Here is a 13,971-nt window from a genome sequence, read left to right as displayed (position 1 = left end):
ATGGAATTTTCTGGACTCTCTTCCAGTGACCCCAGTCTTCTGCCTTTATTGTCCTTCCAGTTTCAGGGCTCTTCTCACTCCAGGCTGGGGCTCCACCTCCAGCTGTGGCCCTCTGACTAGGACAGAGCAGAGGAGGGCTTCATAGTGATGGGCCCCCAGGCCTGGGCCCTTGAGTGAGGCTGGCATCAAGGCATCCTGTGGCATACCGCCCCGCCCCCCATCCAGTTCCCTGGGCAGCCACCACTGCGTTTGTCCCTGTGTCTCCGGTATTAACACCTGGCGAGGAAGTGTTGCAAGGAGACCCACTACAAGGCAGCCTCACCAGCTGTGTGATTTGGTGATTTGGCCAGATTAAGGAAGGAAAGCGCGTCCGCCTGGAGTGTGGAATGAACGTACAGGGTGATCATTACCCTTATCAGCGCTGCCGTCACTGTCGCCGCATGTGAGACACCCCCTCCTCCCCAAGGCCAGTGATTGCGCCAGAGCTCCTGCGCGCTGGCAAGCAGGTGACGCCGCGGGTGACGGCCAGCCAGGGCGGGGGTTGTGGGGGCGGGAGGCAAGGGGAGAAGAGGGCATGTTCCCGTCGGTGAGGCGAGAACTCACCCGTGGTCCAAAGCATCGAGGGCGGGGGGCACCCTCCATCTCTACCGCACTCCCTCGGGGCACACACTGGCGCGCTCCGCGTCCTCAGGTGCTCCGAGCTTCCCCGCGTCACCCGCAGCCAGGGCGCCCCCCGCGACGCCGCCATTCATTCCTCCTACACTGCGAGAGCACCACTCCAGAGCTGGGGGAGCCGCAGGGAGCGACGGGCTCTTCCAGTCCGCATTTCGGCTCCAGCCACCGGACTAGGGCTGGGGGTGTCTGCCCTGGTGCGCGCGCGTCGGCCCAGTTACTATAGACCCCTCCCAGGAGAGACTGAAATACCCAGATTCAGGAGACGGAGACACTGTGGCACATAGATACAGGAGTCAAGAATGGAGATAGATAGAGAAAGGCAAAGACACTTAAGGGACAGGCATAGACAAAGGCCATAACACAGCGAAAGAGATACGGGGCACGGAGACAGAGAGATACAGACACTTAGAGATGGACTGACACATACAAAGGCGGAGACAGAGACACAGACGGGCAGTCAGAGACGCACGGACCCTGATGATCTACTTAAGACCAGCAGAGCAACTAGTACAAGAGCGCGTCAGCGGCGAGAGCACCATCCCACTGGCCCGAGCTCTTCCCGCGCTGTGGGTTCCTGCCTTCCCCATTTACCCTGTACCCGAGTCTCCTCCCCGCGCATTTCCCGCTCCCCGCTTTCCATTGCCAGCCCTGCGGCCGCCTTCCCGCCCCAATGCGCCCGACCAGCTTTTGCCCCCATGCTTCCAGTCCCCCTTGCACGCCTCTCCCAGCCTAGGGGTCAGACCCTCCCCCAGGCTCCTCCAGTACCAGGCTCGATCCCACCCCCCTTCGGTCCCGCCCCTCCCCGCGAGGTCCCGGCCGGGTTGGCTGGTACTATTCTCCAAGACCCACGTGCCGGCCATTCCCCGCCACAGTGCGGGAACCTCCCACTCCAGCTGCCTCGGTTCCCGGGGTAGCTGGGCGCGCTCCTGCCCCCGGCCCCGCCTCTTTCCCCTGGCCAGTACCCGCCCCGCCTCCACCGCGCCCCGCCCGCCGTGCTCTGCCGCAGTCGGGCGCTCATCGTCATTCCGCTCTTGCCGCCGCCGCCGCCACCCCCGCCCCCCGCCCCCGCCCCCGCCCCCGCCCGGTCCCCGCCACCGCCGCCGCCGCCGCCTGCCCAGCGGCCCGGGAGGCGGAGGCGCGGGGGAGGAGGCCCCGCTTGGCTCCTCAGCCCCGGATGCTGCATGACTTCATCCTTCCGCCGGCTCCCCTGCTGAGGTAGGGCCGGTCCGGCAGCAAGCCCGCCGCCCGCGCCCCGCCGCAGTCCCGCTCCCGCCCCGCGCCCACCCCGCGCCCGCCATGTCCGAGATCCTGCCCTACAGCGAAGACAAGATGGGCCGCTTCGGCGCAGACCCCGAGGGCTCCGACCTCTCCTTCAGCTGCCGCCTGCAGGACACCAACTCCTTCTTCGCGGGCAACCAGGCCAAGCGACCCCCCAAGCTGGGCCAGATCGGCCGAGCCAAGCGAGGTACGCGGCCCGGGCCCGGAGTCGCCGCCTGACCCAGAAACCCTCCGCCGGGCGCCCCCCGGCTGCCGTTCCCCGCCGAGTGCCCGCAGCTCTTGCCGCAGACCAGCACACCAGCCGCTCTCCGGCCCGGGCTGGAGGGGGGGTCCCCGCTGCAGTGTGTGTCCCCCTCTTCCCTTCTCCCGGGAACACGGTGCCCCGGATTCGATGCTCGCCACCTCTGGAAGCAGAGCCCTGGCACCCGGGCGAGGGGGAGGGGCCGGTCGGGGCATTTGGGGCTGCACGAAAGTGGGAACACGGGTTAACGGGCTGATTCTTTGGGATCAAATACTGAGTCGGTGGACAATACGAAGAACCTTCGGATCGAGAGGGGCGTCTAACAAGAGAGGGCAGGAGGCCGGGGGTCCGCTTGTCTTGGTTGTTTGCATGGGGAGGGGAGCTCTGTTGGTGCCAGGATCGGAAGAGGGGTTCCAGCGGCGAGAGGGCTCAGGTGGAGGAGAGGGCTGGACCAGCTGGATACTCGGTTTGAGCCCCATTTGAGGAGGGGGATCTGTTGAAGTGAGGGTTGAAGAGGGGGATTCCGTGAGCAAAAGGTTTCTGATCAATTCGGAGGAAGGCTCAGGTGGCAGGAGGGCTCGCACTGGGAGGGAGAATAGCTGGAGCCTTTGAAGAGGGGCGTTCCGCCATCGGGAGGGGAGGGGGTCTGTGGGACCTAGGCTTGGCGGCGGGTTGGGTCTCCAGAAGAGTTCGGACGGGGAGGACACCGCGGCACAGGGTTCCGAGGGGCGTCGCTGGGCCACGGGCAGTAGCTGCGCGGGACGCTAGGACGCGGGGCTCATTCTCATCGCCGCCGCCCCCCGAGGCCGCGCGGCTGACGCGCTTTCTCCCTGCGCAGTGGTGATCGAGGATGACCGGATAGACGACGTGCTGAAGGGGATGGGGGAGAAGCCGCCGTCCGGAGTGTAGACGCGCCGGCTCGGGCGGCGGGCTCCGGGCCCAGCCTCGCAGCGGCCAGGAGCGCGGGCCGGAGATGCGGCTGCCGGCGCCCCCCGGCCCCGGCCCAGGCGCCCGCGGGCGGGGGCTGCAGGGCCGTGCCGCCGCCGCCGCCAGGCACTCCGGAGCTGTCCGCTTCAGCACCACGGCGGCCGCGGTAGCGGCGGCGCGGACCCGCCCGGAACCCGCCGCCGCGCTCATGCACTTTAAAACCTCGGGCCGCAGCCCCACCCCGCACACCGGAACGGACACGGAGACCCGCGGCCCCCAGCCCCCGGCCCGCCCCCTCCCGCACGGCTCCCCTGCCCCGCCCCCCTCCGGCCAGTCTGGTCTGCAGACCGGGCGGCCGCCGGTGTCGGACCGCGCGCGGCCAGGGATGTTTGGCTGCGTACTTGCATGAGCTTTCCACCCACCTGAGCCCAGTCCTCCGGGCCGTTCCTCACCCCCACCCCTGTCTGGCGTGACCCTAGCCTCACCCTCTTTCTAAGAGACTTCCTCAGCACATTTGTATTTTTATATCCGACTCTTTGTTTACTGGCTCTGCTCATGGTTCCTGCCCTCCCCTCAGTCTCGGCCACGCTCTTCTGCGCCTGGCAGATAGGATGGGTGTTGAGGCTGGGGTGAGACAAGCCCCCGACACGGTTACCAACCACATGGCCAGTCTGCCCAGGCCTGACCCCAGGAGGCATTCTGGCAGACCCCTTCTCCCCAAGGTATCATCACCTTCCAAGGGCCCAGATCCGATTTTACCTTGGACCCCTGCGTCTTACCCCTGGGAACCCAAATAGGGACTGCTCTGCACCTTTGGATGACATCTGTGGCCCCGGAGATGTTCTCAACCCAGGGGTGCCCTTTGTAAATGTTCCTCCATCCTCACTGTACCAGGAGTGTGTGAATAAACACAGACCTCCCTGTGTGTGTGTGGCCGCTGCTTAGGTCTCAGGAGCCAGGCCAAAATGGGAGTGGGGGCAGGTACTTGGGAATCTCAGGTGCATGTTGCTGGTGAGGGATGGTTGCCAAGTAAGACAGACAAGCCAGCCTGGCCTGGGAACATCATTATGATGTGGCCTCCTTGGGTAGAGATACAACCCAGGCGTGACTGGTCACCAGTGTTGGGGATGGAGCTAGGGTGAGAAACATAAAGCGGTCTAGGTTCAAAGCCTGCAGTCTCCTGTGGATAAATCAAGGCTAGATGAGGATCAGTAACAGGCCCCAGGGACAACGGTCTCCAGGCTGGCTGGTGTGCAGAGGGGTTATGCTGAGCTTTGCCCCAGGGGATGCATCACTGGTGGTTTGGTGTGGTGGCAGAGGTTGGGGAATCCAGGAGAGAACTGAGGAACCCAAGAAAGAAGCAAGAAACCTGGAATCTGGATCTAGTTGGAGCTGGGCTGTATTGGTTCATGTGGGTTCGCTCCCACCCTCTATCTTAGGCACGAGGCCCCTGGGATGTAAGCACCTTGGACCCAACCCCAAGTCCTGAGTCAGGAATTCCAACTACCTGAGGAGTCCAGGGCAGAATGGCAGGAAGGGTGGAGGACCATGCTCTGGCCTCAGAGCTGAATGGCACTAAGGAAGTCCTCATGATCTGAGTCCTGAAGGAAGCAAGGTGAGGTGGGAGGTCTGGGGGGTGAGAGGATTTGGGCCCCCAGAGCCAGCTGGGCCACACTGAGCTCCCCGCCCTTGTGCATGAGGTACAGATGGAAGTGGAAACCGCTGCCATAGGTAGCATGCCTCAGGGACCAGCCATAAGAGGCTTGGGCATAGTGTCTGGTCCGAAAGTGGGGGGCAGCAGAAGTCATTGAGATGAACCGGCCTCCAGGGACCAGCACGCGGCTCACCTGCAAGGCAGACAGAGAAGCCATTGGTGAGAAGTGGATCTTCAGGTTCTCAAAGGTCAGTACTGTTCTAGATGCCCTCCCAGTCAAACCTCAGGAACCATCCCATATCCGTAGCTCAGGCTTTCCATGGCAAAGAGTGAGCCACTCTCTCTGCCCCTGGCCATTCCTTGGGATTAGGGCTATATTCTATTCAGGGAGGGGTATAGAAGTGATATCAGGTATAGGGGCACCACTTTCCTATAACTGCTCACCTTGGCAGTCTCTGTCACCTGTCAGGAACCTGGCTGCTACCTCATCCCTATGGCAACCCAGTAACCACACATCAGCCTTTGTGAGCCTGACTATTCCAGCCGCCTCTAAATCTCGACCCCGCTTAACCCTTCCCTTCCTTCAGAGAGCCACACTCCTGAGGGCGACCCACTACTTGCTCCAAAACATGCTTCTGGCTTCTGATTTCTTCCTGTCCCCTGAAACCTCAACCCTGCAGCCCCACCTATTGATCTGCCTTCCTCTCTTGTTGCTCTCTTACCTCACTCAACACTTGGTCCACAGTGTGGACACCTTCAGAGGACACGGTCCAGGGATCTCGTTCCCCAGCCAGCAGGGCATCCAGCGTGCCTTTCTCCAGCACCACATCAAAAGAAGCACTGGGGAAGTCCAGCTTCCGCACATCCATGGTCTCCCAGCGCAGCTGCGGCACATGGGCATAGCGAGCCTGCATGGCAGCCACCACGACTGACGAGTAGTCCACACTGGTCACATCAGGGAAGCCTCTGAGGAACAGCTCGTAGCTCAGGGCACTGTTCCCACAACCTGGGGTGGGAGGGGATGGGTGGCAAAAGAGCTACGTTAGCTTTGGTTCTCACCTCCCCCTGAATATCCATCCACTCTTGGCCCCGTTTTCTCTCAATCCAAACCCTCCAGTACTGAGAGGAGGTGGCAGAGTGCAGAAAAAGCACAAGCCTTGGAATCGCACAGGGCTGGGTGCAAACCCTGGCTCTATCACTCCTAGCTGTGTGGGCTGGGACAAGTTGTTTAAATACTAGAAACATAGAATTTTTTTTTTTTTTTTTTTTTAGATGAAGTCTTACTCGGTTGCCCAGGCTGGAGTACAGTGGTGCAATCTCCGCTCACTGCAACCTCCGCCTCCCGGGTTCAAGCGATTCTCCTGCCTCAGCCTTCTGAGGAGCTGGGATTACAGGCACATGCCACCACCCCTGGCTAAAACTTGGATTTCCTATTCAGAAAAATGAAGATAATAATATGTAGGCCATATACAGGATGTGATGCATTAAACTTAAGAACTAAGAGCTAGGGGCCGGGCGCGATGGTTCACGCCTGTAATCCCAGCACTTTGGGAGGCCGAGGAGGGTGGGTCACCTGAGGTCAGGAGTTCAAGACCAGCCTGACCAACATGGAGAAACCCCATCTCTACTAAAAATACAAAATTAGCCAGGCGTGGTGGCACATGCCTGTAATCCCAGCTACTGGGGAGGCTGAGGCAGGAGAATTGCTTGAACCCAGGAGGCGGAGGTTGCGGTGAGCCGAGATAGTGCCATTGCACTCTAGCCTGGGTGACAAGAGCGAAACCCCGTTTCAAAAAAAGAAAAGAAAAAGAACTAAGAACTGTAGAGTAGCTGAAGGAGCTCTAAAGTTAGGAGTTCAGAGATTTGGGTTCTGATATTCTTAGTCACACAGCCACGGCAAATCATTCAACTCTTTGAGCCTCAGTTTCCTCAAATTCAAAATGGGGATAATACTGGTATCATTAGGACCATAATATTATTAGTAGCATAATAATGATAAAAATTAGTATTATCCTAATCCCCAACCTCTTAGAAAAGCTTAGAAGATATCAACCCTGGGAAGACCTCATGTTAGGGGTTATTCTACTTTGTTTTCCAAAACAGAATTAACAAGTGAAGGGGAAACTAGGTGGGGACACACAGTGGAGCTGACTAATTCCTTGCAATTCTTTTTTTCTTTTCTTTCTTTTTCTTTTTTTTTTTTGAGATGGAGTTTCACTCCCGTTGCCCAGGCTGGAGTGCAGAGGCACGATCTTGGCTCACTGCAACCTCTGCCTCCCGGGTTCCAGCAATTCTCCTGCCTCAACCTCCTGAGTAGCTGGGACTACAGGCATGCACCACCACGCCCAGCTAATTTTGTATTTTAGTAGAGACGGGGTTTCACCATGTTGGTCAGGCTGGTCCTGACCTCAGGTGATCCACCTGCCTTGGCCTCCCAAAGTGCTAGAATTATAGGCATGAGCCACCACACCTGGCCGCAATTCTTAATATATGTATTGAGCACTACATATTAGGCTCTGCCCATGAATAAAAGTCCCTGCCCTCAAGGAGCTCATGCTCCAGTAGGAGGAAAAAATGTGTAATCAGACAGTTGCCGCAAAACATGATGAGTGTTTCGATAGAGACAGGCTGTGAGACCACACAGGAAGGTCTGGACCTCACCTCAGGTGAGTCAGCCAAGAGTTTCCGGAGAGCTGACAACCAAGCAAAGTCTTGAAAAACAGAGTCTTGACAACTTCCCAACACTCTGGTAGGAAGTGCCTGGAAAGAAGTCCCAAAGGGGGTAGGGTCAGGATGGACAAGAGAGAGGAGTGGATGTGGATCTATAGTCCAATGGGCATGACTTCCTTAGAAGATCCAGTGGCCTCTTCCAGGCCCTCCTATGGCCAGTCCCAGCTTGAGAATGGGGCTGGGTGACAGCTCTTGACAGCCCCACTGGGGATCTTCAGCTCTTGGGATTAGATTTCCTTTAATCCCCACTTGCCTCCCTAAGAGGATCACAGGATCAGCAGTTGGGATAGCCCTAATCTATCAGGGTTTGGCACCTGGACAATGTACCCAGAGGCAGCTGGCTGCTTGCTCCCCAGCTGCCCCTTCCCATGTTTCTCTTCAAGCCCTAGGGCTCAAGGAAAACTATCTTGCCTAGGAAAACCCAACACGTGCTTCCCAAAGTTGAAGCCACAAAAAGCCACAATAGATACAGCACATGGGATGGGGGTAAGGATGGCAGAACCTGACTTAGTTCCAGGTTGAAATCCCACTGGGTTTGCTGACCCACAATCCCTTCATTACCCCCACACCTGACCTCATATACCTGTAGAGCTCTGCCAAACTGTGGACAAATCCAGATTTCCTTCCTTTGTTCTCCTTAGTACAAGATGGCACCTTCCAAGAGAACTTTACCAAAGGTGAAGGGGAAACAAAAGCTGGCCACTGGGGCAGTCATGCTTACAAGCAGTGACTTTTGATTCTGTTGACTCGGAGATTTGGGGCCAGCAACTAAGAAGGGGCTTGGGAAAGCCACTGCCTTCCAAAGTGGGGCCTGAGGGAAGTAGAGCCTTGGAGAATTGATCCATGTCCAAGAATACATCACATGAGGGCCTAGTGCTGAGTGGATCCTAACTCAACACCAAGATTGAAATATAAGCCAGAATGCTAATTTACTAATTTTTAACAAGAAAAATAGCCATCATGGGAACAGGAGTTGAATCCTCTGGTCAGTCCCTTTTCCCTTTATAGGAAATCTAAATTGGAAGTCAAATTGATTCCAAATTAATTTTTTTTTTTTTTTTGAGACGGAGTCTTGATCTTGGCTCACTACAAGCTCCGCCTCCCAGGTTCACGCCATTCTCCTGCCTCAGCCTCCCAAGTAGCTGGGACTACAGGTGCCCATCACCACGCCCGGCTAATTTCTTTTGTATTTTTTTTTTTAGTAGAGACGGGGTTTCACCGTGTTAGCCAGGATGGTCTCAATCTCCTGACCTTGTGATCCGCCCGCCTCGGCCTCTCGAAGTGCTGGGATTACAGGCGTGAGCCACCGCGCCTGGCCGCTTCCAGATTAATTTTTGATTATGATCAAAAGATTCCAAAGGATCGCTTAAGCATAGGAGTTCAAGAGGCTGCAGTGGGCCAAGATCACACCACTGCACTCCAGCCTGGGGACAGAGCAATACCCTGTCTCTAAAAAAAACAAGAAGATTCCTACAGAGCATGAAGTCAAGCAAGCATAGCAAATCGGAGAAGCTCAATAACAGCAAAGTGGGGCCAGCCATCCATATACATTCATTTGCTTTGAGGATGTTTCAGCCATAGGGACCAGACACACGAGTCTTCCAACAGGGTACTCTGTTCTCTGAACAGTCCTGGATAAACTGCCTTTCTGATTCCCATTTTCAATAAAAATAATAATAGCTAATAGTTATTGAACACCAGTACTATGTTAAGCATTTATAAGAATTATTTCAGTTTACTTTCACAGTAGAGCCATATAAAGGATACTATTGGCTGGGCACGGTGGCTCATGCCTGTAATCCCAGCACTTCGGGAGGCCGAGACGGGCAGATCACTTGAGGTCAGAAGTTGGAGATCAGCCTGGCCAACATGGTGAAACCCCGTTTCTACTAAAAATACAAAAATTAGCCAGGCGTGGTGGTGGGCGCCTGTAATCCCAGCTACTCGGGAGGCTGAGACAGGAGAATCGCTTGAACCCAGAAGGTGGAGTTTGCAGTGAGCTGAGATTGCACCACTGCACTCCAGCCTGGGCAACAGAACGAGACTCCATCTAAAAAAAAAAAAAAAAAGATACTATTATTACCATTCCCATTTTCTATATGGGAAAATTGAGGAAAGTGGTAAGAAACTTTCTCAAGGTCACATACATAGTCAGTGGAAGAGCCAGAATTTGGACCCAGGCCTCTATCGCTCCAGAGCCAGAGCTCTTAAACCACTGTGTTCAACTGCCTCCCAGTTTTTAAGAGGCCCACTCACCTTCAGTGGTGACATTCCATTGTTAGCTATATCAATATGGCCATTAGGCTATAATTCACAATGTAATCATTTTACCAGTTTTAAGAGTTCCAGATGCCTCCCTACTCCCATCTGTGTGGTGTCACAAAGCACGCTTACTTCACCACTTCCTTGCTGCATGACAGTAGTGGACACTGTCAGTGTTCTGACCAGATGCCCTGGGAGTCTTTTTACCGATTTTTAGTTTTATATCCCTGGGTTTTGGTGTGTGTTTGCTTCTAATGGTGTACATCTGTGACTCTTCAGGCTGAAACTACCTTCAGGGAAACTTTGCTTCTTCCGTTTCTCTGTTCCCTCTAGCTCTTACCAATTCTCCTGGGAGCACATTCCTAACAAATAACTTGGACATGAATCCTCATCTCAGGATTTGCTTCTGGGGAACTCAATCTAAGACAATGAGTGGCAGGGGTTGACAAATGCAGCTTGCCACCTGTTTTGGTAGATAAAGTTATATTGAAACATGGCTATTCTCATTCACTTTTTTTTTTTTTTTGAGATGGGCGTTTCACCCTGTCACCCAGGCTGGAGTGCAGTGGCGCAATCTCGGCTCACTGCAACCTCCGCCTCCCTGGTTCAAGCAATTAATTCTCTTGCCTCAGCCTCTGCAGTAGCTGGGATTACAGGTGCCTGTCACCATACCCGGCTGATTTTTATATTTTTAGTAGAGATGGGGTTTCACCATGCTGGCCAGGCTGCTCTCGAACTCCTGACCCCAGGTGACCTGCCCGCCTCGGCCTCCCAAAGTGGTGGGATTACAGGCATGAGCCACCCCGCCTGGCCTTCATTCACTTTTGTATTGTCTGTAGCTGCTTTTCCACTACAATAGCAGAAGCGAGTCATTGTAAAAGAGACTATGTAGCCTGCAAAGCCTAAAATATTTACTTGTTTGGCCATTTTCAAAAAAAGTTTACAGACCCCTAACCTGGAGTAAGTCTCTTAATACTTTTGACTTGCTTTTAGGGGTTGTCATAAGGATTAAGTAAGTTAGAAAGGGCCCAGGACATTCTCTGGCTCTTATCAGGCACTCAAGTCTGTTGAGGTGGAATGTAACGTAGAGTATTCCCCAAGTTGTGGGTCTTGGTCTTACATCTTGCGGATTCTAGAAATTCCCCTTTTGATTTTTAGACTTCTTGCCCCTCCTATCCAGAAAAGGATAGTTCCCAGTCAAGCAGATTTTTTTTAAAGCATCAGTTTGGTGAAAAAACAGTCAAATAGATTTTAAGGCAGTGTTACTCTGCCAATCACCAGCATAAGAATCTGCTGTGAAGCTTGTTGAACATACAGATTCCTGAGACCCACATTAGACCATCCCTGGAATTAGAATCTCACAGTGCAGTCTAGCTCTCCAGGTAATTTTGATACACACTAAAGCGTGAGAAAACATAGATCTAAGGTAAATCTATAAATAAGTGCAATGGTTTAAAATCACAGATTCAAGAAAGTGTTTACTTGTGGGAAGAAGGGGTTTTAGGAGGACCACACAGAGAACCTTGAATATACTTTTCATTTTGCCAGGCATTGTTCTAGGTATCTTTCATGCTCATTTAATCATCTTAAAGCCCAATTAATAAATATGCTTATGTTTTTAAGGTTGAGAAAATGGAAGCACAGAAATTCAAGTATTTTGTCCAGGATTACACAGCCAGTATAAGCTGAGCCAAGATTTGAACATAATTCACTGCCTCTAGAGTCCAAGGTGGTTGTTTGTTTTTTCTTTTGCTTTGTTTTGAGACAGGGTCTCATTCTGTCGCCTAGGCTGGAGCCCAGTGGAGCCATCACAGCTCACTGCAGCCTGGATCTCCTGGCTCAAACGATCCTCCTGCCTCAGCCTCTTGAGTAGGTCGGACTATGGGCACAGGCCACCATGCCCAGCTAAGTTTTAATTTTTTTTTTTTTTTCTGAGACAGGGTCTCACTCTGTCACCCAGGCTGGAGTGGAGTGGTGCAATCTCGGCTCACCGCACCCTCCACCTCCCGGGCTCAAGTGATTCTCCTGCCTCAGCCTCCCAAGTACCTGGGATTACAGGCACGTCCCACCACACCTGGATGGTTTTTGTATTTTTAGTAGAGACAGGGTTTCACCATGTTGGCCAGGCTTGTCTTGAACTCCTGACCTCAAATGCTCCACCTGCCTTGGTCTCCCAAAGTGTTGTGATTACAAGCATAAGCCACTGCTCTGGCCTAAATTTTTTGTAGAGATGGGATCTCACTATATTGCCCAGGCTGGTCTTGAGCTCCTGCGATCAAGTGATCCTTCCACCTTGACCTCCCAAAGTGCTGGGATTATGAGCGTGAATCATGAGCCCAGCCCAGAGTCCAAGTTCTTTCTTTTTTTTTTTTTTTTTTGAGACAGAGTTTTGCTCTTCTTGCACAGGCTGGAGTGCAATGGCATGATCTTGGCTCACCGAAACTTCCGCCTCCCGGGTTCAAGCGATTTTCCTGCCTCAGCCTCCCAAGTAGTTGGGATTATAGGCATGCGCCACCACACCCGACTAATTTTTTATATTTTTAGTAGAGATGGGGTTTCTCCATGTTGGTCAGGCTGATCTCGAACTCCCGACCTCAGGTGATCCGCCCGCCTTGGCCTCCCAAAGTGCTGGGATTAATGGCGTGAGCCACCGCGCCCAGCCAAGTTATTAACCACTAAATTATACTTTTTTTCTATCCCTAGTAATGTTCTATTTCTCAAACTGAGGGGAATAGACACACACATTAGATTTGTCATTTATACCTTACATATATGTTACATATACCTTTTTTATTTATTAAAGACTTCACTTAAACATACAAAGGCTTTTACAAAGAGCAAAGTAAAAAAGACAATTGGAAGAAAACCTGTTGCTCATTCAAACTTTACTAGCGCCTCCAAGGTTGACAGTAGGAGAGAACCTCAAGAGGTCAGCCGAACACCCCAGGGACCTACCTTTCCTCCAGCACGTCTTCCCTTTGGGGAATCTCATCACCCTGGGCGGCAATCTCCCCTCCACCCTTAGAGGGTGCTGTTCTCACTCTCTAAGGCATAGGACCAAGTTTCAGATAGGACTCTCTCTAGGTGACTCTGGCTCCCAGTGCCCAGGGGCAAAAAGAAAAGCGCTGGGCATTATTCTCGAGGTGCCTGCGCGTGCCGCCTCCGATGTGAACTTGCAGTCCCATTTCTAGAACTGAATCTAAAGCTCAGAACGGGTTCATGACTTGTCCTAAGTTATACAAGTCAATTAGCGCTAGAACTTGAACTAGGTCCTCCGAGCAATCCGGTCCCCAAGGCTGCCTGCCTCCCGAGGGTCCGGACAGGGTCTTGGGTACTCCCCACGCTCAAACCCTGAGGGACTGTCTTTCTCCAGAGGGCCCCGGGACCTACAATCTCTTACTCCTGTTTGCCTTGACTAAATACAGCCGGGACTCTGAAGGAGCTGGATCTCGCGTCCCAACTCAGGCGTCCTCCAAGACGGTTAGACAGGCGGGAGGAAAGCGGACCGGGCCAAGCCCACGCGGCGCCGGTCCTGCCAGCTCTACCTGGCGGGGCCGCGCGGGGATTACCCACCTAGCACAAGGATACGGTCCTCGGGCCGCAGCTCCGGCTCTAGGAGGGCATGGAAGGAGGAGAAGTCCCCGAACCAATCGTAGGGGGCAGAATCGGCTGCGCCTTGATAGCGCTGATCCCAGTACTCGACTTCGCGGTACCCGCAGTTCCGCTCCGGTAGCTCCGGCGGCGCCCTACCGGCCCCTGGAGAGGCCATGCTCTCAACCGCGGGGCCGCCAGAGCCGCCGGCCCTTCAGCCAATACAGAAGGCAGGATGCAGAAGGCGAGGTCCTGGTCTCTCCGCCCACCATCTGCAGTTGCTCAACACAAACACGTGGAACTTCCGTCCTTTACTAAGCGCTCTTCGAAGAATCCTCCGGCTGGGAAAACCATCGCCCAGACCCTGAATCCTCCGGCTGTACTGCCAGCTCATTTCCTAGGGCCGCACTCATGGTGTCAGACTCACGTGGGCTCATCACTGCGTCGTCTCATATTTTCAGTGTGAATGACTTTTATTAGGAAATCTGAAAATTAGTGAAAGGCTCATTTTTCTCAGCATCTGGAAGGCTCTAAGGGCAGGCAGGAGGGGCGCGAACAAGGGCTTTGCCCTCCTGGAGAGACAGCATGAACACAGATGTTCCCAGCGCAGGCG

At 54.2% G+C, this 13,971-nt stretch overlaps 3 protein-coding genes across 3 annotated transcripts; 2 read left to right on the top strand and 1 right to left on the bottom strand.

Annotated features, from left to right (window-relative positions):
- The first annotated feature begins 253 nt into the window (after positions 1-253).
- Positions 254-1,874, top strand: LOC115837307 (wiskott-Aldrich syndrome protein homolog 1-like). The gene is made up of 2 exons (XM_030822899.1): positions 254-506; positions 1,107-1,874. The coding sequence occupies exon 2, from the start codon at positions 1,153-1,155 to the stop codon at positions 1,858-1,860; it is 708 nt and encodes a 235-aa protein (XP_030678759.1). The 5' UTR covers positions 254-506; positions 1,107-1,152; the 3' UTR covers positions 1,861-1,874.
- Positions 1,662-4,046, top strand: CAMK2N2 (calcium/calmodulin dependent protein kinase II inhibitor 2). Its single transcript, XM_030822900.1, has 2 exons — positions 1,662-2,140; positions 3,033-4,046. The coding sequence occupies exons 1-2, from the start codon at positions 1,972-1,974 to the stop codon at positions 3,101-3,103; spliced, it is 240 nt and encodes a 79-aa protein (XP_030678760.1). The 5' UTR covers positions 1,662-1,971; the 3' UTR covers positions 3,104-4,046.
- A 450-nt stretch (positions 4,047-4,496) lies between these two features.
- Positions 4,497-13,568, bottom strand: EEF1AKMT4 (EEF1A lysine methyltransferase 4). Its single transcript, XM_012510552.2, has 3 exons — positions 13,341-13,568; positions 5,498-5,781; positions 4,497-4,968 (listed from the first exon to the last, which is right to left on the bottom strand). Exons 1-3 carry the CDS (start codon positions 13,534-13,536, stop codon positions 4,681-4,683), a joined length of 768 nt encoding a protein of 255 aa, XP_012366006.2. The 5' UTR covers positions 13,537-13,568; the 3' UTR covers positions 4,497-4,680.
- Positions 13,569-13,971: the final 403 nt, after the last annotated feature.

Source organism: Nomascus leucogenys, chromosome 11, assembly GCF_006542625.1.
Source record: "Nomascus leucogenys isolate Asia chromosome 11, Asia_NLE_v1, whole genome shotgun sequence".
NCBI lineage: Eukaryota > Metazoa > Chordata > Mammalia > Primates > Hylobatidae > Nomascus > Nomascus leucogenys.
Note: the sequence above shows the minus strand (reverse complement) of the source record. Positions and strands in the feature narration are given on the sequence as shown.

Bases quoted from the DNA above. Each gene is read 5' to 3' on its own strand.
- LOC115837307 (XM_030822899.1), top strand. From the start codon at position 1,153: ATGATCTACTTAAGACCAGCAGAGCAACTAGTACAAGAGCGCGTCAGC.
- CAMK2N2 (XM_030822900.1), top strand. From the start codon at position 1,972: ATGTCCGAGATCCTGCCCTACAGCGAAGACAAGATGGGCCGCTTCGGC. The intron at 2,141-3,032 runs GTACGCGGCCCG...CTCCCTGCGCAG, and splicing joins GATCGGCCGAGCCAAGCGAG to TGGTGATCGAGGATGACCGG.
- EEF1AKMT4 (XM_012510552.2), bottom strand. From the start codon at position 13,536: ATGGCCTCTCCAGGGGCCGGTAGGGCGCCGCCGGAGCTACCGGAGCGG. The intron at 5,782-13,340 runs GTGGGTAATCCC...CTCCCACCCCAG, and splicing joins GGACCGTATCCTTGTGCTAG to GTTGTGGGAACAGTGCCCTG. The intron at 4,969-5,497 runs GTAAGAGAGCAA...TCTGCCTTGCAG, and splicing joins TGGACCAAGTGTTGAGTGAG to GTGAGCCGCGTGCTGGTCCC.